Below are 20,463 nucleotides of genomic sequence, written 5' to 3'. Positions count from 1 at the left end.
GTGGCTCAATCTCCATTCAAGACAGCTATTCTCCTGAGGCAACTTCTGGAGCTCCAAATGCCAGCAAGACCCACATCAATGGGGTATGGGGCAGGCTGAGCAGTCTGAACACAAATGCAACTCTACGAGCTGCAAGAGAATACGAAAGCAGCAATTTGCATACTCGCATGCTTCAAAGACACAGGAGGAGGCTTCTCACAAAATGCCAGTTCCGCGGTGGTTTTAAAATATGGGTTTGACAGCATCTGGCTTCTTGATAAACAACCGCTGGCGAGCCACTTGCAGCCTCTGCTGAACCAGGCTACGAGGAGGCACACAGCTCCTGGATATATCCAGAACAGTCATTATTTTAGATGATTTCCCCCACAAGAGGAGGCTCAAGGTGATGACCACATGGTCATCTCCTAGTCCGTTCTTTGTGAAACTGCATGCTGTTCCCTTGGAGTTGAAGCAGAAAAGAACTCTTGGGACAGAAACAGCAAAAGGATTGCTTAAATAACTGGCACGTGTGCAGTTTGTGTTTTGGGGACTAAAGGCCAGGAGTGCTCTATTGCCTTACCCAACCTTCAACAGCCAGGAAAGGGATGTGCAGCAGAGGCACCAGAATGACCAGGTCCTGCCAGGCTGTGGTGTGGGTGCCACTCCTGAGGAAGGAGCAGCCCATGAGGCCACCCAGTGTACCCAACACTGGCAGGCCAGCAGCAGCTGCCAGGGAGGCTTATTACACGCTGGGTGAAAACATCCCACAACAGATTCCTAAGTCATCTGTTTAAAGCAAGATGTAAATTCGCAACCTTTTCCTAAAAACAGGCATGGCCTGGCTCATACTGCCGTATGAGGAGGCCAAGTATGACCACAGCTAAATGTGCCTGTGTGTGAGGGCACCTGGCTGTGTGCACCAGGGCTGGGCAAAGGGAGGAGGAAGCACTGCTGCTCACCCATCGCTCAGCTGCTCTCACGGCCATTCATGGGCAGCCTGCAAACAGGTAGGTAATAAGGCAGCAGTGCTCAAGCAAATGCTAGCGTTTCCCAAAGACTGCTGACCAGTGCAGCACTGTACCTTGGAGGGGTTGTTCTGCTTGTCCGGGAGGCAAGAAACAAAATTCAAGCATTACACAGAGAGAAGGGGAGTAGGACGATGGTGCAGATGCACAGTTCATTGAGATAACACCACGTTTCCTCCCTTCCATCGCCCTGTTGTGACAGCACCACGGCTCAGGGCCAGGACCAGGATGCACACTGAGCCAACAACATCCTCTAGTGCAGAGAAATGAATAATGACTGCCCTCAGGGGTACTGCTGGGCTGCACCTAAGTAAGCTACGTTATTAAAAGAACAGACCCTCCAAGTCACACTGCTTTCATCTTGCCTCTCCTCGGCACATCCAGAACAATCCCTCCCTTCATCACCCTCCACCTGTTGCCAGCTGTAAGTTTAGTGCTCCTATTTCTAACCCAATTGTAACGTAAGCGCAGGCGGTAAAAAACACAGCACTAAAACCAGTTCCTCTATTTTTACATGAGTTTCAGACTGGAATTCACCCAATTTGCTAACCATATGCTTTATGGGACTTACCAGTCCTGCAAGGCTCGCAGGGCTCATCAAACCTAAGACTGAAGAGTACGCTAGCTTTTGTATTCTGCGACACTTATGTTTTGCTGTAAATCAGTGCCTCTGCTCCCCAGCTGCTCATCAGAAGCCAGGATTTTTTCACACTTGCAGCCACTAACTTCTTTAAGACACAGCCACAGCAGTTGTCACTGTGGAATGGCTTACCAGACAAAAGGAGGCACATCAGTGAACAACAAATGCAGCAATCATTTTGCCAGATGAAGAACCTGCTGGGGGAATCACCAAGTTGGTATTTAAGAATAACCTTTATTCCTTCCAATGAGAACTTTCACATGATGTATCCCCTCCTTATGAATATTTCAGTAAGTAGGCCATATATAATTAAAGACACCTGTGACACTTGTAATGCTCATCCTCCCTGCAACAGCTGACAGAGAGCAGTAACACTGGCATTATGTTTTACAGTTCTGCTTCATTCCAGCTCCTTCACCTGCTCTCCTATGCGTTACAGAAGTGAGGGTCTTCAGCCGCGTTCTTAACTCCTGACACGAGGACAGAAGCCACTGCAGCACCCGCTGCCTCCTTCTAAATAGATGCAGACAGGTCTGGCTAGAACAGAGCCCAGAAGCTGTGCAGAGAAAATTCTCTCTAACCTCAAGTCAGCCTTTTATTTCTGCAGAGGACGTCTCAGACACATGCTTAATTGAGAACATGCTGCTATAGTTAACCACAGGCAAAAATGCTTTAACGGAGATTAACATAAGTATGCATTTAAAGCTTCTGCTGAGATTAGACCTTAAGTGAGCACCACACTTGGGAACAGAGGATTATCGCCAGACTACCTGTATTCGCAATGGGCTGCTGGTAGCTGTTTTCCCCATCACTGCTGAAAGACTGTTTCCAGCATCCTATTATCAACTTCACTTTGGAAGCAATGGATTTAATTTAGGGAAACAGGTCAGCAGAACAGATGAGCTGTGTGTCACTTCTGGGTTCCTTCAAGATCTGCTTCCTCCCTGCATTCTGCAGAAACTCACGATTACCTATGGGAACAACAGCTACAAACCTCACACGCCTTGAATACATTGAACAGCCATGTCTGAGTATAAAGCTGTTTGGCAAGCCCTTCGTATTTCTTTTTTCTGAGGAAAACTTTGTGACCTCTTTGTTTATCATATTCATCCACTCAATACTACTGACAAAGTGACCGCTTTCTTTGATGGTTTGTGATGAGCCTTGCCAACTTAAATAAAGGGCTCTCCGCTATTAATCTGCTCTACTGAGGTCTCTTATTTGGCTGAACCTGTTTGTCAAACAACTGTAATAGCTATAAATACTTCAGATAAACTCACAGAAGCCCCAAAGGAAAGACAAGCTATAAATTTCCAAGACAGGTGACAATTTCCCAAGTCTGAAGAAAAGACAGATTCTCACGGATAAATGATGGGAGCGATGGTTGCACTTCTAGCTCTGCTTTCAGCCACCAATAGCACACATGAACATAAATAGCACACCCAATCAAGAAACTGCCTGAATAACAACCTTTAAAGTTTAAGGGAGGGGTGCAATTCCTAACAGTGTAAGAGCAATGGATCTACGGCTTTAACGATCGCTTACTTCTAAAGCCACTGTCTTCGCTGCCAGGATCGGGCACAGTCCATGCTGCACTAATGAACTGTTCGGTATCTCTGGACATGATCCTGGGTACCCTGCTCAGGACGGCCCTGCTTGAGCAGCAGTGGGACCAGATGAACCCTGAGGTTCCTTCCCATCTCAGCCGCTCTCTGATTCTGTCATCTACCAGCGATGTATGGGGACGTATTCTTCCTCTCAATACCCAGATTCTACTACACAGCACTGGAGGAACATCAGCTGCTTTTGTAGTGCATTTAAATGGACAGATAGTGAAAGAGAATTCAAGAAATGTTAATAATATACACTTCAGCTTAGCAAGCCTATGTGTAGAAGTTACGGCCTGTGTATGCCCAGCTCAGCTTTAATCACAGTAATAGGAAATGAGACAAACAGAATATGATTCAGAAGGAAATAAGCCAGGTCCTTTCCATGGGCAAAGATGAGAGAACCAGACCGATCGGATGAGCCAAGAGAGAGATTTGCGTGCCTTGTACAGAAGAAGCAGAAGACTGTTCACATTAGCTACAGATGACTTTGTTTATCTTAAGAGACCAACAATTTCCTATCAGGAACGTTGGTTATTTTGTAAGGGTAAAATAACAATGTTTTATACTAAAAATCCACGGGTGGAGTTTACTCCAGGCAAGCACCGATATACACCCAAGTTATGTTTCTACTGTGACTGTCCTATAAAATTAACATCTATTAGAGGAAAGATTTTTCAGATTTGTAGAAAAGTGTTGTCAGGAAAACTTTCAGGAGTCTATGGGAGATAAAGCTTTGATGCAGACTTACTCATTGGTTCTCTAATGCTGGCAATAACCTCTGGTAGCGTGGATGAACAACCTGTACCAAATGGTCAATATTTTGTGAACCTGCTCAACATGAACTATTTTCCTCTGACAGACGTATCTAAGAGCACTGGTTCCCACGCTGGGCAAACTCATGGAGAACTCCCCCATATCTTATCTGCTGCAGTAGGCACCAAAGGGCAGGACTGCATTTCAGTCGCTTAGACCTTCCTCACAAAACCAGTATTTTCTCCTTCAAGACTTCCACGAGGGGCCAGGAAGAAATCTGAAAGTGAAGAGCAGCATCCTCTATTGGAAGCTTCTCAAAAGGCAACAATCTGCACATTCAAAACTCCCTGAGAAGCACCAGAATGTGTACTCAACAAACGCAGTATCACCATTTCAGTGCTTTCCATCTTCTCTGGATATAGAATGAATACTCACAATAATACAAACAAATCATACTATAGCAAGAAAAGTAAATTGTGGCTGTGTTTCCTCTTTTTCTTTTGCCAGCTGTCACTAATACAGCCCTGAATGTTTTCATTTTCACACATTAACCCTTTTAACACAGCAAACGTAGCTCATCTCTTTGTCTCACGGGGCAGAAAGTGCATTTTAAACTTCTGAAATAATGGAGAGAAGTAGTTTGAATTAAAGCTCTACTTGTACACAAGCACAAACAACCCTCCCTAAACCAAGGAAAGTACTTTTTAAAATTAAAGTTATCATGCTGAAATTATTAACATAACTCCTGAGGAAAAAAAAAAAAAGCATAATCTTTGCCTATCAAATGCCAAAATGACTAAGTGAACCACATTTAATAAATGTTATGTTTCTCTTCGAGTTCATACACTCAATTAATCACGCACTGATAGGTGAAAAATATTTTCAAAGCTTTACATTTTGCAACGGTTTTAAATCTGACTGCAAAGGTCCTCGGGACGTGAGCCAGCCTGAGCAACTTGGAAGAGATCTCAGATCAACAGCACTTCTGCACAGCTGCCAATTTCTATTCTGTTCTGCTTCTTTCAGGGCAACCTCTGACTATTTAAACCTGCAGAGTCCCATTGCATGCAGACAGATGCCCCAGGCAGGGGGGCACAGCCTGCTGCACGTGGGTGAGCTCCAGGGTTGCCTGTGTAACTTGGCCATAACACAGCATACAGTCCCCTGCATTAATGACCACTCCTCCACCCTGCAATCACCCTCATCCAGTCTCTGGTTCACATTACATTCAAATACTCAAGGTATCCAACTAGGGGGGGGGGACGTTCATCTGTGGCACCCCACCTGTCTCCATTCTCTCCTCCCAAAATTCAAGGTGCACTTGCAACCTAGTTCCAAAGGTCCTCAGACATAACTCCAGTTGTTCTATGAGGTCTTTTACCATGGGATGCCAATCACGGTCTAGCCATTCACCTTTACTTAGACAAAATAATAGTAAAAATGAGTTAGGAGCACAGTCATGTCATTTAACGGCTACATATGTAGCAGCTGTATTTCAGAGTAGCCACTACCATCCACCAAAAGCAAATTAATTATTTAGATGTATTTATAGGATTTATGGAGCAACCGAAGGCAAAGCTAGTTAATTGAAATCCTGATAACAGATTGAAGCCTGCGCTAGATCCTAAAGTCTTTATTAAATAAAGCCATTAAGGCAGATGATAATCCCCGTGGCCTTAAATATGAATAAGGTGTAATGTAAATAATAGAAGGCAAAAACCCAATTTGCATAGAGTGAACTTTCAAATACTCTACTGTTTCCATTAAATTACCTTTTATTCAACATATTGTAATGGCACTGAGGGCACATCAGGCTCCCTTGTAATACAATTATTGTTCAGCATAAAAAGTAGTTTTTAACTTGAAGCAGCAATGAGAAAGATTTTATTTGGCTTCTCTGATACATCAAATGACATAAAAATTGAGAACAAAAGCTTCATAGATGCAATAAAAGAGAAAATAAGCAAGGGAAAAATAAACACGCGCAAACGAAAAACATCCAGAATGTGAAGACAAAAGAAAGAAACAGGGAACATAATAGTTGCTTTTCAGTTAATTTTACAGCATTTTACTATTAGGAAACCAAAGAGGAAACAATTTCAGTAACAGAAGAAACTAAACTTGGATGTAGGCCAAATGGAGCCGTAGTACACAGTGAAGTAGGTGAAACTCATCACAGCAAGACCTGTTGTGAAATGCCTGTTATGCCTGTTCCAAACACATGAATGACCACAAGAGCTTGAGGACATCACGGGTCACAGCAGCAGTGCCTGTAGCCTAAAGCCATGCAACCTCTGCCCATCTCCACCCTAATGCTAGCAGGCTGTTCTGTGCTTTAGTTTCTCACCCAAAAAAGCAACACTGATACTCGCTATTTTCTATAAGCATTCTGTGGTGTTTAGAGATATTAAATAAGATAAATATATTTATTAAAGAATGGAACTGTAACTTAAGGTCAAGATTTTACTATCACTGCTCAGAAACAGAGTATCTCTACTGGGAAATTAAAACAATCCATTAAGTATGAGACTATACTTTGGATGTTGAACAATTTTTCCACCCTAAACCTTTCTACAAATCAGAAGAGTTCCTCTAGCAAAGCTGCAATGAAATAAAGATGTGAGAATGACTCTGTATTCAATTTCTATATTCAATTTGGAAGTAGTATACCCAAGGAAACCTTCCAACACAAAAATGAAATCTTCCTTAGAGCATCCTTACTGCATCAAGATGACTGAGGAATCAACAGCAGTGCTCCTCCCAAGCTACTGTAACCTTTCAAAACACAAATACATGTGGTCTGCGGTATTTACTTTTCTCTGCCTGTGGCTATGTCTGCTAGGTCGTGTTTTCTGCGCCCATTTCTTTGGTGCACCTGTGCCTTGATGCTGCTCACATACAGGAGGAGCATGAGGGATGTGGGATGGCTGAGAAGCAGCTCAACAGCACAGCCATGTGCGAAGACGCTTCATAGGAGACAGGGAAAGGCAGGGGGACAATGTCAAGGAGAAATGGCATGGAAGGAGTGGGAACAAAAAAGAGGTAAATGCTCAACTTGCTCACTGTGTGCAGAGCCAAAGCCAGGAACAAGGGGCAGAGCCGCAACAAAACAACAGAATGACATCATCAGCACCTTGAATAACATATGTACCGGGTCAATGAAGCAAAGCCAGCCAAATCCCATTCCTCAAGTTTGCCTTTCTAGGAAGGCTTCTCCAACAGAACTTCTCCAACAGAACTGGTCTGCAGAGGTACCACAGTATCACTCCTTGTAGTACTGATTTCTCACACCTCCCACAGGAGCTCAGTCATAATCTTAAGAAACACGTGGTCCCCAAGGCTCTCCTGTGTCCCTGTGAACAGTTGGGGCATCAAAGCTCTTTCACACTTATCCTGGAAATCTGCGGTACTTTTGGGTTGTGAAAATAGAGGGAAAGTGGAGGTGGAAATGAAAAAAAAAAAAAAAAAAGCAAAACTGATTCATCCTTTCTACTACACTACAGAGAGAGACTTTTGCTCTCCTACCACACGCCTGGCAACGCTGCCAAGTAGCAGATTACTCACTTTCCTTCATTAATCACTTAAAGCTGCGAAAAACAAAATGGTGTTTATCCGAAGTTCCCTGGGACCAAAGCTACTGAACAATGAACGTTACAAAGGGCAACACACAACTGCTTTCTTGGGCCTGCAGCCACACAACTTCCAAAATGCTATTCAGCCAAGGATATGGGGAGCTGGTGTCACAGCTTGAAACCTTTTGCTTTTCAGTCATGAGTTGACTCGCAAAGGAAGTGCACCTTCATAGAAAGCATCGGAGTAACTGAGGAACCCAAACTCCAGCCAGTTCCCCACAGTGTTTCATTTTGCAGGTGTCAGCCCAGTGGTAACAAGGAGGCCTGTGTACAGAGTGCCCACAGCACGGTGAGTCTAGGGAGTTTTACCTCCATGACAGACAGGCCCCAGCGCAATGCACTTCACTGTAATGGTGAGAAAGATCATAGAGTCATGGAATCCAAGGTGTCCACCAGCAAACTCCGGCGTCTCCAGCTTACTGAGGGGGCAATACCAGCTCTAAACAGCCTCGAAGGCACTCATCAAATCTTACTGACTACACCCAACAGTTCCAAGTAGCAGCACAGCCAGGGCAAATCCTTCGTAAATGTTTCCCGCATACTTTTAAGATGAAGTGATCACACAAGACCGACTCCCACAGGAAACAAAGCATCCAGAATGATCCTCCCTTGTCTCTCGCACGACATGAGACCTCTTGGCATGACTAAACACCATATAGTCACCACAGCCACCACCCAGCACAGCCCTCTCCCAGGGTCCCCGACCACCAATAGCGCCAGCACCATTTCAGCCCCCATGTGCAAGGGCCACCATCTTCTCCAGCCTGCTCTGCACCTACTGCACTGGCAGCAGCGACAACACCTGCCTGAAGGATGGACTCTGCAGTATGGGTTAGAATACACGCAGATACATGTGATTATACATATCAGACACATGCCAAGGATTCAGGTGTGTGGACGTGGCACTAAGGGACTTGGTTTAGTGATGGGGCAACCTGACCTACTCTGACCTGACGTCAGGTTGATGGTTGGACTTGGTGATCTGCTCCAAGCTAGAGGACTCTGGTTCTGTAATTCTGTTTTGGAGATTAACATAACCACTCGTGCAACCACTCTTGAAACTGCACGTTCTTCTTAGAGAGAAGGCTAAAACAATGCTTAGCAACAGAGGCTCAGGCAAGGTAACATGAAGCAAACACTAGAAACAGATAAACTGAACAGAAAAAGACCCGTGGCTCTCTGCACCTCTGAATTTCAGTGTGCTGCTGTGAGACAAAGGGAGGAAGGCACGAACCTTCCCCTGTAACCACTGATTTCCTGGTTTGCAAGGCTTGGGATGAGTGGGAGATGTCTGTTCAGCTCTGGCTGCTGAGTTGCTGTTTGTTAATAAGCACAAAATGACCTCTCCCTGTCTGCACAGTGTTATTACAGATGTTGAACCCTGCTCAGACCCTTCTTCAAAGTGTGCTAAATTATTTTAATAGGAATTACTGCACTGATAGCCCTGACACGGAGATATACGCTCAGATAAAAGTGAAACTGACCGCATACAAAAGGAAGTCCCATGTTTATGAGAATAGGTCAAACTCAAGCTAGCACAAAACAAGTTTCCTCTCCACAATACAGCTCAAAACTACCAAACTTTCATTTTAGAATGTACCCATTTTTCATTATTCAAAAGATACTACTGACTCTGATCCTTCATTGCTGCATGACTGTGAAATGTAAACAATCAGATGTTTTCCACTGTGACCTACTCAGAAGAAAACAAGAATCAAACAAATATTCATCTCATGGTTGTCACTGATTATTTTACTCTATCTTATGATGCGTACATATGACTGTATCCTCCAAAGGCTCTGCTATTATGTGTGTTAGAAAGGAAGCATGCAAAATAAAGGGATTTTGGAGGAAAGCTGCTGACTGAACTCTGCAAGGGACAGCAGATAGATCAGTGCCCAGCCCCAGTGCTGCTGGGGCTTCAGTCTATGATTTTCACTTTTTTCCCATCCAAGTGGGGCTCCATCCCTGGAAAAAAAAGGTAAAACAGCATTGGGACCCATGCATACAGGAGCATGGGGCACAGGAGTGGTTCGGCAAGCAGTCACACGACAAGCACAGATCTATACTCGAGGTGTGCAGGAGGAGGCTGCCCATGCACACACCCAGCATCCCTCCAGCAGTACCACTCCTTCAGGGGAAAGCTGGGTGTGTGTCCAGAGGTGCAGCAGGAGTGACCAGAAGCCACAACACCAGCACACCCATGTCCATCACACGGTGACAGCACTGTACAACCCACTCCATTGCATGCACAGAGAGACAAGAATGCAGATATATTCCTGTCAAAAAGCTACAAATTCTGGGAGATACATCTAGCACAAACACATATACGTATTTACATTTGTATGCGCACGTCTTATTTACAGATAAATATATGCAAAATGAATTCAATCGTCTACTTCCTTCTACTTTACCAAGTTAGGATAATTAAAAAATCATTAATTGGAGACATGTAAGAAGGCAGCCAATAAAACAGGCAGTCTGTTAGAAGCTGTTCCAAAATGAAATTAGAAATTAAAAAGTAAATTCATAAACGCCTATCTTTTTACTGTAACTCACCAAGGAGATTTTGATTTGAATTAGCCTGAAATTAATCCACAAGCAAGCATGTTCAACAGTATTTACTGAAACTATCATTTAGTAAAGTAAATACAATAGTGCCTGGATTTGGCTGGTGTTTGGCTGTCAAACAGAAGGCAGCACACCAGGCACAGCAGTTCCCCTCTCTCTGTGACCAGGACCGTGGTATCTTCACCCATAGAACACATTCAAAACTTCAGATCTCATTTTCACACTCTGCCCATCTTGTACCTAAGCCCATGGTAATGATGCACCAGCTGCAGCACGTAATGAACCTCTGTCCAGAAGGGGGGAGACTTTAACAGCTTAATGAGATAGTAATACATATTAAAACCAACTTTATTCAGATGATGTGTCTATTCTAGTCCTCCCTCTGAAAATAACCGAGGCTGCGGGAGAACTGATCATTAGCATTTTGATAACAATCTAGTCAGCCTCCTGTTAAAATATTTTTCCTTTCATCTAAAACTGGGATTTGTTATCTTCTGCGAGCAGACCATTCTAAAATTAGCAATGGCGAATTCATATTGGCATGGATCAGATGTTAAAAAAAATAATCCCGGGAATAAAATGAACGTGAACTTGCCCGAATAACCAGGCTATCCCTCCTGTTGCTGTAGCAGTGGAGAGGCACTTCAAGCATCGGGTAAGAAACAACCTCTTCCCATAATTACCAATTCTGTACACAGAAAGGCACTCATTCACTATACACAGCACTAGTGTCGCTTGTGTGGTAAATCATATTCCAGATGACAGCCAACTAGAGGAACAAACTCCACTGACACTGATCCGTAAGGCACAACAGACAACAGGACCAAGCTTTGCACTGCGGTCCCGTTGTCTCAGCGATCAGAACATCCTTCACACCTCTGCGATGAACAATATTACACTACTACTGTAATGCACAAGGAGAAAAAGCAGCCGGGGACTAGCAAAGGGAAAGGGGCAGTGGCTGCTGCCCATCGCTGTGCATTGCCGGAGTTTGTGTGTGCGCAGGCAAACGTGCGCTGTGAATGCTGTGAGCTCATCTGAGCTGCACTCAGAAGACTAGGCAGACAGTGCTCTTCATTTCAGATGTTTCACATTTTTCTCTTGACTTTTAAATGTCTTTTTAATACCCAAAGTAATATTCCTTCCTTCCGTCCTTCCCCTGGGCTGAAGAGCATCCCATGTGCACGTATCAATAAAAATGATCACATTACACGCAAGGACTATTAGATTAAACTATACACTGCAGGGCGTTTTCAAAGCTCTTCCATTTTAAAGGTTCATCATGAGTTCTCTGTCAACACAAGCAGTACTTTCCTCAAAGAAGAGCTAACCAGCAAGTTTAACACTGCTGCTGAAGAGTGTGGCATTGGAGCCAAGCAGAGAAAGAACAGCAGCAGTCTCCTGCTGCCCTGTGTTGTCAGGAGAAAGCTCAGGCAGTAAGAGGAACCCAGACCAGTGGGTCTGAAAGAGGATTGTGGGCTGGTAAACAGAGAGGCCTTGCTTCCAGGCCCAGCTGAGACGTATCAGTGAGACATTTTCTTAATTTTTTCCACTTTCCTTTGCTTGTTTTTTTTTAAATCTTTCCCTTTTGCACAATGGTCCGGATGGCCATTTTCCAGCCTAGGACCAGGCAGCGGGCTGGCACGGTGCAGGGCTGGGGAGGAACCCGCAGCTGGCACAGCTCTGTCCTGCTCCCAGCTGCAGGCACGCAGCTGCTGTGAGAGCTGGGGCGAGGCCAAGGTCAGGCAGCTTTCTCAAATCCTGCAGTTTATCTTTGTCCCGGCTCTCATGTCCTATTAGGACTAAGCTTGGGTTCTTCCCATGTCAGCTTGCCCCAGACACGGGAAACCTGTTGTAAAATATCAGATTTTAACAAGACTGCATTGAAAATACTAGCTAGAATTCAGTCCGGTATGCAATGGGGAACCACTAGAAAGTTGACACCGGGAGCATCCCAGAGAGTTTTACTGTGCAGATGTCACCAAGCTTCTGAAAACTGAACAAATTCAACACAGTAGTCAGAAATTACAATCCTTAGAGATATCAGAGTGAAACATTCCTTATTAACAGCCTTTTAGAGGTTAAGGAGAGGCTTCCAAGGGACAGTGACACCTGACTTAAGAAGGAAGTAGCCTGCAATAGTCACAGATATTACAGGCAGGTTACGGGACTGCAAAAGGGTATTGCAGGTTTATCTGAAACTTAAGCAGCGTAAGCAGCGCTTCTTAATGGAGACAGCATGAAACACTGAACAAAGTTGTGAAACTGCAGGGAAAGCTCCAGGCACACAGTTCAGACTGAAACAGCAATCAGATAACTAACCTGAAGTTTTGAGACAGCGTGCAAAAATAACTCCAGACTCTACGAGAAGATCTTCCCAGCCCCTACAGAATAACTACACATTGGTATGGTAGCTCACACGTGAGAATCAGAGCACACACTGCAGCTGAGACCTTGGGGGACTAGCAGCTCAGCTACCCACCAGGACCCTGCAGCCTGCCCAAGCAGCACTCAGGCCTTGGCCTCATGAACACATCAGCCTTAGCTCCCCAAGGAGCAAACAGCAGTGAGGGAACCTGGGTAAAACCAGCCAGAATTAAAACGTGCACAGGATATGGCTCTCACTTGTTTGTACATTTGTCTCTCCGATCAAACAGCTGCTGAACCCCAGAAACTGTCACACACTATGTGCTATCACCATCCATGAATCACTCAGAGGGATGACGTGCAGAGATTAAACTTAGCATCCACATTTGATGGCAAGAGGAGGCACTGAAGGCATGCCATGCTGACACACATTACTAGAGCTGGTGGCACAATGCCATAACTACAACCCTTGGGCTCTCCCGGGTGCTACTGCTGCCCACCCAGCATGAGGGAAAGCCCTAAAGGTCGGCACTGTCACCATCAGGTCTACCATGTTTTCTTTGGGGTACTGGAACAGGTTGACCAGGGATTCTCCTTCTCTGCAGATATTCAAGACCCAACTGGGTGCCTAACTGTGCAGCATGCTGTAAAGAGCCTGCTTTGCAGGGGGGCTGGAGTCAATATCTAGAGGTCCCCTCCAGTCCCTACAATTCAGTGATTCTATGATTCTCTTGCTTGCAAGTAGAAACTAACAGTAATGCCCATTGCATTTCCCTAAGGCGTAATGGGCATCAATTGATGCAGCGTTTGTGGCACGGACTCAGATGTGAACGACCCAAATCGTTTATTACAAGTTCTCACATCCCTTATATACCTTCACAAGTTTTTGTTTTCTAACTTTCCCAACCGCCCTTACAACTTTCCCAACCACCTTTACATGTCAACAAAGCATTCTACAAAACACTTTTCAACTGTCCATGCAGGCGCATATCCAATCAGAGCGGTGAGTCCCTTCTTCTCCTTCTAGAGGTGTCCTTGGTTCTCATGCTGTTTATCTTGCTCCACAGCTGCTGCTCCGAACAGCTTTTCTTGTATTCCCACAAACTGACACCTGCAAATGGTAGTATGGCTGAAAAACTGAGAGTTCAGTGAATCCTGAATGTATCTGGTTCAGCTCCTCTGAAAACCAACCTCAAAACCAGAGACCTTGATATGTAGAGTGTGTATCTAGAAGTACTGCTTGGACAACGTGGTGAGACAGCTCAACCATTAGCCAACAAAACCAGAAAAAGATACGTCTGAGATTAAAAGTAAAATTAAGGTATGTCTACTTCATATTGTGCATTGCTAACAAATGAGAAACTGCAACAGAAACCTGATCCTTAGAAAGCCAACCTCAGGATTCTCTGCTGCCCAAGACAACGCATCCTCTCAGCCCAGTGGTGCCTGCAATGGATATACAGGCATACAAATGCAGGATCTCATCTGCTTCCCCTTTTATAACCCAGAGTGAGACCTTCACATAATAGAAAGAGGCTACAATACAGAAATACTGCAGTGGAAAATTTCCACAACTTCTATTCCACAGTGAACACACTGTGACCTTAAAAACAGTGCAGGATGGGACAGGGCTCATAAAAATGCCTCTTTTAGGCAGGTTCTGAAAGAGTGAATAACAAACCAGCACTGCTCCCTCTACTTGTGAGGCGGAGGAGTCCTCCTGGGCTAGCAAACTGCAGCCTCCCACCTGAGGCAGCCAAACAGCTCTGCACATACCCTAGGTGGGAGAAGCACCCAGTAAAGGCAGAGCACAGCCTGTCACTGTGCTGGCACTGCACTTCCCTTATGCTGCCCCTCACTGCCACCTGTCCCACCTCCTGGGAACACACCTCATGTGGCTCTGCCATCTCAGCCACACCTCTTGTGGGCAAATGGAGACACAGCTTTGTTTTTTAAGGGTTGTTGCTTTGTTATACAAACATTGCTCCCAGTTTATATTTGAAGTAAGCAGGCTGTAAGCTTTGCACCTGGAGTGCAAGACGACTGGTTTGGGAGGAAATTGATAAAGACTTGTACGCATTTAGCTGTCTATTTGATCTTGAGAACTCCTGAAAGATCCTAAGTGATACACTCCAACAATTGTTAAAGAAAATACAACTCATTCAGTAAGGAACCCAGATTTACCATAATGCCTCAGCAGTCCGAGGGAGCCATTTACTTTGACAGAACCCAAATTCCCCCAGCAGTTCTACAGTGGTAATGGAAACAGAGGAGCCAATAAATTACAACCTTGTGTGTAAAGCGACTACCATTATAAACCACTCTCAGCCTCCTGCGTTATCCCCAGGGGTGGCCACTCTAACAGCTTCTGGATTTTCTTCCCCTCATCCTTCTGCTGCGCTCTTTCTGCTTTCAGACCCTTTTATAAATCTATAACCAGACTCTGTATTTGCATAGTATCTTTAAGGTGAGCATCCCAAAAGATAGGGTATAGAAACAATTGTTTTTACAGGCTGAGACAGGCAATGGGAGGCTGACAGGGTTAGCAAGGGCTCACGTCTCTGCAGATCGGGACAATCACAAGAATCCTTTAGGCCCGAAATTGCAGGGAAACACCACTTCCAGACCTCTTATGCTAAAGGTGTGTGCCAAGAGCCTTAGAGCACCTGAGGTACTTCTTAAGCACTGCTGAAAGCTGGCCTTGGTCAACTCTTATAGCTGCAGTTCATCTCCAGCTCCTCTCACTCCACGTTTCAGCACTCTGGAGAGACCCAGTCCATGCTAAGCTATTGGGAAAGAACCACGCAAACCCAAAGAAAGATACACAAAGCACTGAGTTTTGCTGTCAAACAATGTTCATTTGCACAGCAAAACACGGCCACGGTAACAACATGGAAGCTGGTTCTGCTCTGCCTTCTAAGGTTAACTGTATTTCTCATAGAAACACATCCCCGGTGTGATGGTAACACACTGGTGCTCTGAAGGTCTGTGCAAGACCAGAGCCTGATGGAAGCACCTTGGCTCTGTGCTACGGCACCTCGCAACGAGCAGCCTAACCAGGGTTAGGCTTCCTAACCAGAACCATCCTTCCTAACCAGAACCCCATTGGGTATGTCCCAAGTTATATATTAAAGTGAAAGGTATTAATTAGCAAAACATTGTCATTTGCATTCAAGCCTCAGGCAGCAAATCTACACCAATTTCTGAAATTAAATAATAATAATAATACAGAAATACGGATAGAATCATAATAGCTCTCCCCAAGAGACTTAAGCTGTCCCAGATCCGTACAGGATCGGAAAAGGTGGATCCAGTCCAGCCTTATGAATGGGAAACAGTTCTTCTCCAGCCCGGTGCAGGCATGTTTGTTCCAGCAGCTGTCTGGGGAGGAGAGGTGCTGCACTGCCTCCAGGAAAGCTCAGCAATCAGCTGTATCAGCAGCTCCGAGGAGGATTACTCTCCCCTGCTGCTTTTTTTAAAAGCAGATTAGTTCAGACTTTCTCTCCCTGTAATGAACCTTGTAAGGATCAAGCGCACTGCACTGATTTGCAGGGTGCAGTTGGGAGCACAGTCAGAAGCTGTGCAAACAGCCCCGCATCCCCCCCAGCAGCATCAGCTCATCCCAGTGAGTGGAAGCAGCAGTTGTTAACCATAACAGCCAAAACGTGATCCTCGGGTCACGTGGCATTTAGCTTTCTCCCAAAATCAGATGGATAGCAACCCACACAGACACGACACAGAAGTGGAGATGCTCAGCAGAGCGCTGCTCAATCAAAGTCATTAAAGGGAGAGGACACGATGCGTTCTCATTTACAATGTGACAACTGGCACAGGGCTTAGGGAAGCGACTTCTGGGAAGCCTGATTATGTTGAAATACTAAAACATCAACCTCTCTGAGCATACTCGCATTCTCAAGTTACTCTCAAGTAAGTTTTCCCCAAAAGCATCTCCTTGTATGTGCATCCCCCAGGGCAACATCCCACAGTTGCTGGTATTAACAGACAGGAGGAGCAAAGCCTGTGATCCTAGGTGCCTACAAACACTGCTCAGGGCACAGGACCCTGCAGCAGGAGCCCTGCAGGTGCAACAAGCCTTCCACACAGCCCCTACTTCCAGTACCAGAGCAACGTGGATGTCGTGTTCCAAACAACCCACCGAATGCAAACGGCCCTTTGGGGACGCTGAACCTCCAGGTGATGACATCTGTCTGCTGTGACAAAGCAGAGAGCAAAGCTGAGCTGAAATGCGCAAGGAGAAAAGCAGAGGGTGGCATCCCGCTGCCCCGCTTCCTCTCAAAGCTCGACAGATCATTACTAAATACTTGAAACCGATGGCAGCCCGCATCAAAGTAATAAAGGCTCTGCCCTGCCACAAGTATTGCTGAGTGCGTTTCACTCCCAAACTGTTTTTTATGGAACAATGTGTGGCATTCGCCATCATTTCCTGCAGGCAAAACTTAGAGACCCCAGGACAGCTCTGTTGGGAAATGAATTAACTCAAACATCCACGACAGTGACACAACTTCACACGGCATCTCCGCAGTGACCTTCCCGAGGCAGAAGCCTGAACACCGAGGTACGGCTCAGGCACATTCCGCGGGACCAGGGATAACCCCACGTACCCGCTGTAAGTATGACGTTAGAGATAAGATAAAGTTCTCCCTCTGTCTTCGGAGCGTCGCCGTTCCCAAGTCTCCCGGAGAGGTCCGGCGGTGAATTCTATCGCTCGGGGTTATGCTACACGGAGAGGAACCGACCCTCTGTCCACCCGAGTAGACGCAGTCCTTGACATCGACTTTAAAAGCAGCGAGATCGGGCGACTGCGGGTTTAAAGCGTAACCGCATCGGCTGCGGCGCTCCCCCCTTCAACAAACCGCGCACCTCACGCTCAGACCCCCACGCTCCCGGGAGGGCAACGCCAGCCGGCAGCTCCTGCACCTGCCGGGCAGCGGGGCTGGAAGCTCCGCCGGGACTCGGCGCCCCGCTCCCCGCCGGCAGCCCCCGGCCGGGCTCTGCCCTCCCGCCCCGCGCGCGGCCCGCACCCACCTTTCCCAGCAGGGCGCTGCGGCTGGCGGCTGCCAGCTCCCTCAGGCTGGCGGCGGCCGAGGCGGCGGCGGCGGCGACGGCGCTGGGGGCGGCGGCGGGCTGGGGGTACGCGGGGGCCGCGGCGCTGGGGCTGCCGCTGGCGCCCCCGGCGGCGCGGGGCCGCTGGCGGATGCCGTCCAGGAGACGGACGAGGAGGATGTTGGCGGGCAGCTCGTCCACGCCGCAGCCCACCAGGATGCGGCACTCGGGGCAGCGCAGCTCGTGGCGGGAGCTGACGATGCTCTCCAGGCAGCGGCGGCAGAAGGTGTGCTGGCACGGCAGCACCTTGGCCGTGGTGTCCAGCCGCTCCAGGCACACGGAGCACTCCAGCAGGTCCAGCAGCGACGACTCGTCCATCGCCGCCGCGCCGCCGCCGCCGCCGGCTCCCGCTCCCGCTCCGCCGCCGCTCCGCCGCCCCCTCGCCTCCGCCTCCGCCCCCGCCCCGCCGCCGCCTCCGCCTCCCCTCCGCGGGGCAGCGCAGGGCCCCGACGCCCCTAGGGCCGCGGCGGCCGGCGGCGGAGGCGGCGGGGGGGGCGAGGCGGAGGCGAGCCGAGGTCCATCGGGGAGGCGGGGGGGCCGCGGGCGGGCGGCGGCGGCGCGGGGCGGAAGAAGGGCGCCCTGCCGGACGCTGAGCGCGGCGCTGCGGGGCCCGGCGCGGCTGCGGGGCCCGGCGCGGCTGCGGGGGCCAGGGCGGCCGGGGCGGGACGAGGCGGGGAGCCCCGGGAGGCGCCCGCGGCACGGAGGCCGGCCCCACCCGGTCCGCCGCCGGCCCGCGGCTCTCGGCAGCGGGGCTCGCCGGCCGCCTTCCTCCTCCTACTCCGCAGCCTCTCGGAGGTCCCCTCGAGGAACCGAGGGACGGGAAGGATGGGGCTGCAGCCCGCGCCCGGCGTCCCCGCGGGATCCCAAGCGCCGGGGCACCGCCAGCCGGGACGGGACGGGGCAGCCCCGCTGCGGGCCGCCGAGGCCGGGGCCGCCAGCCGGGCCCCGCCATCCCTGGCGGCGCGGCGCCCCCTGGTGCCTCCGCGCGGCCCCGAGCATCGCGGGCTGCGGAGATGGGAAGGAGGGATCGGGCCCCGGGGTTGTGTTCACGGCTCCGTGTCAGCGCCGTGGGCGTTAAAAGTAAGCTGCTGCCGCTGCTCTTGTGGGATGTGAGGGCTTACAGGAGCCCTCCTGTATCTCCCTCAAGTGACGCCTTTAAAATCGACTTCTGAGAGCTGCGTCTGGAGGACTGCTCACAGTCCTTCCGTCAGCTGTAGGACTCCACGATGCAATTCTGACGTACAAAGCAAGATGAGGGCTCTGTTGTCACAAGGTTAATCCAGCCACTGTGGGCTAAAATGTACTAAACATCAGCCAGCGAGCAGTGCTGAATTTCTGCTGCTCCTGTGATGCTGCAGCACAGAGAGAGTAACACCAGAGAGTCCATGATGCAGTCAGGTCACTGCTTGCAGTGCCCTGTAATCCAACCCATGTCCTTGCAGAGAGAAATCCCAACCTCACCAGTTTTAAACTGTAAAAAGTACTGATGCACAGAGAAACGTGAAATACAGTACCAAGGTCTTGGGCTTCTCTGGAGCAAAACTTGATTTAAGAGAAGGAGGAACAGAGAGCCTTAAGGATGAAGGAGTCAGCAGAGAGGGAGCACTGGAACATCTGTAATGAGAAGCACAGCCTCTTCGGCATCTCAGATTGCTCCCTTCTGAGATGAAAATGGTCAGAGCATGTAGGCAGAAAGTGCTCATTTGCACCACTGTAAAGCCAGAGCACACCCTGTGACCTGATGGGTGTGTTTCATTTGTCCTCCTGTTGAACTGGACTTGTTAGAAGGCCTCCCTGCATTTCATAGAATCGTGGAATCATTAAGGTTGGGAAACACCTTTCAGATGTTCTAATCCAACCAGCAGCCCACCCCCACCATACTCACTGCCCATGTTCCTCAGTGCCACATCCACACGGCTCTTGAACACCTCTAGGGACGGTGACTGCACCACCTCCCTGGGCAGCCTGTGCCACTGCAGCACTGCTCTTGGTGAGAAGAAATGTTGCTTAATATCCAAGCTGAGCCTCCCCTGGTGCAACTTCAGGCCATTCCCTCTTGTCTCCATTACCTGTCCTCAAACCACAGAAAACACCGGGGAGAACCAGAGGGCGGAGGGGATGGGAGGCTCCCTTGACATCAACAGAGGAAAGATGAAATACGCAGAAGCCTGGGATAAAACACATAAATAAGAAAGCAGAGATACAGGAGATTTAACTGCTCTTGGTTTATTTTAAAGAGATGTGGATTTTGTTTAATCTCCCCGTCTCAGCTGCCAAAACTTCTAGCTTCAGATTATAAGTGCAAAGTGATTATTTGTGAAGTCATTAAGTAATGTGATTAGCACGGCTCTTAAGCAGAGGTGCTGCCTTACACTCACTGATGAGGTGGCATATTTTGCTGTACATCCCTGCCTTCTGGTGTCTGAGGAGATGTCTGGTGAGCAGTTCCTGTGCTGGGCTGTGGAGTGACTTCACTCCCATGGTGGATGGAATAAAACCCTTTGTGGTACATAAACTTTGAAAGGGACTTTCAAACAAAAAGGGACTCAGGGAGGCAAAGTGCAGCTGCAGGAGAGCAAAGGCCGTCAAGGCATTCTAGGACTTCATTTGCAGTTTTCCTGAATAGTAATAATGTACTGGGTACTGCTTAGTGTCTCAGAAAAGGGGAGGGGAGAGGAGGGGAGGGGAGGGGAGGGGAGAGAAGGGAAGGGAAGGGAAGGGAAGGGAAGGGAAGGGAAGGGAAGGGAAGGGAAGGGAAGGGA

At 48.1% G+C, this 20,463-nt stretch overlaps 1 protein-coding gene across 3 annotated transcripts in view; it reads right to left on the bottom strand.

Moving 5' to 3' along the window:
* The window catches only part of SH3RF3 (SH3 domain containing ring finger 3), a 236,959-nt gene extending 218,874 nt beyond the window's left edge, over nucleotides 1–18,085 (bottom strand). For all 3 annotated transcript variants that reach the window (XM_072347454.1, XM_072347435.1, XM_072347445.1), the window contains exon 1: nucleotides 17,624–18,085. In XM_072347454.1, the coding sequence (XP_072203555.1) occupies nucleotides 17,624–18,019 (396 nt within the window). In that variant the 5' untranslated portion in view covers nucleotides 18,020–18,085. The remainder of the gene's footprint in view (nucleotides 1–17,623) is intronic.
* Nucleotides 18,086–20,463: the final 2,378 nt, after the last annotated feature.

This window comes from Excalfactoria chinensis, chromosome 1 (assembly GCF_039878825.1).
Source record: "Excalfactoria chinensis isolate bCotChi1 chromosome 1, bCotChi1.hap2, whole genome shotgun sequence".
In the NCBI taxonomy this organism is placed as follows: Eukaryota; Metazoa; Chordata; class Aves; order Galliformes; family Phasianidae; genus Excalfactoria; species Excalfactoria chinensis.
The sequence above is the reverse complement of the archived record's forward strand: the minus strand, read 5'-3'. Positions and strand labels throughout refer to the sequence as shown.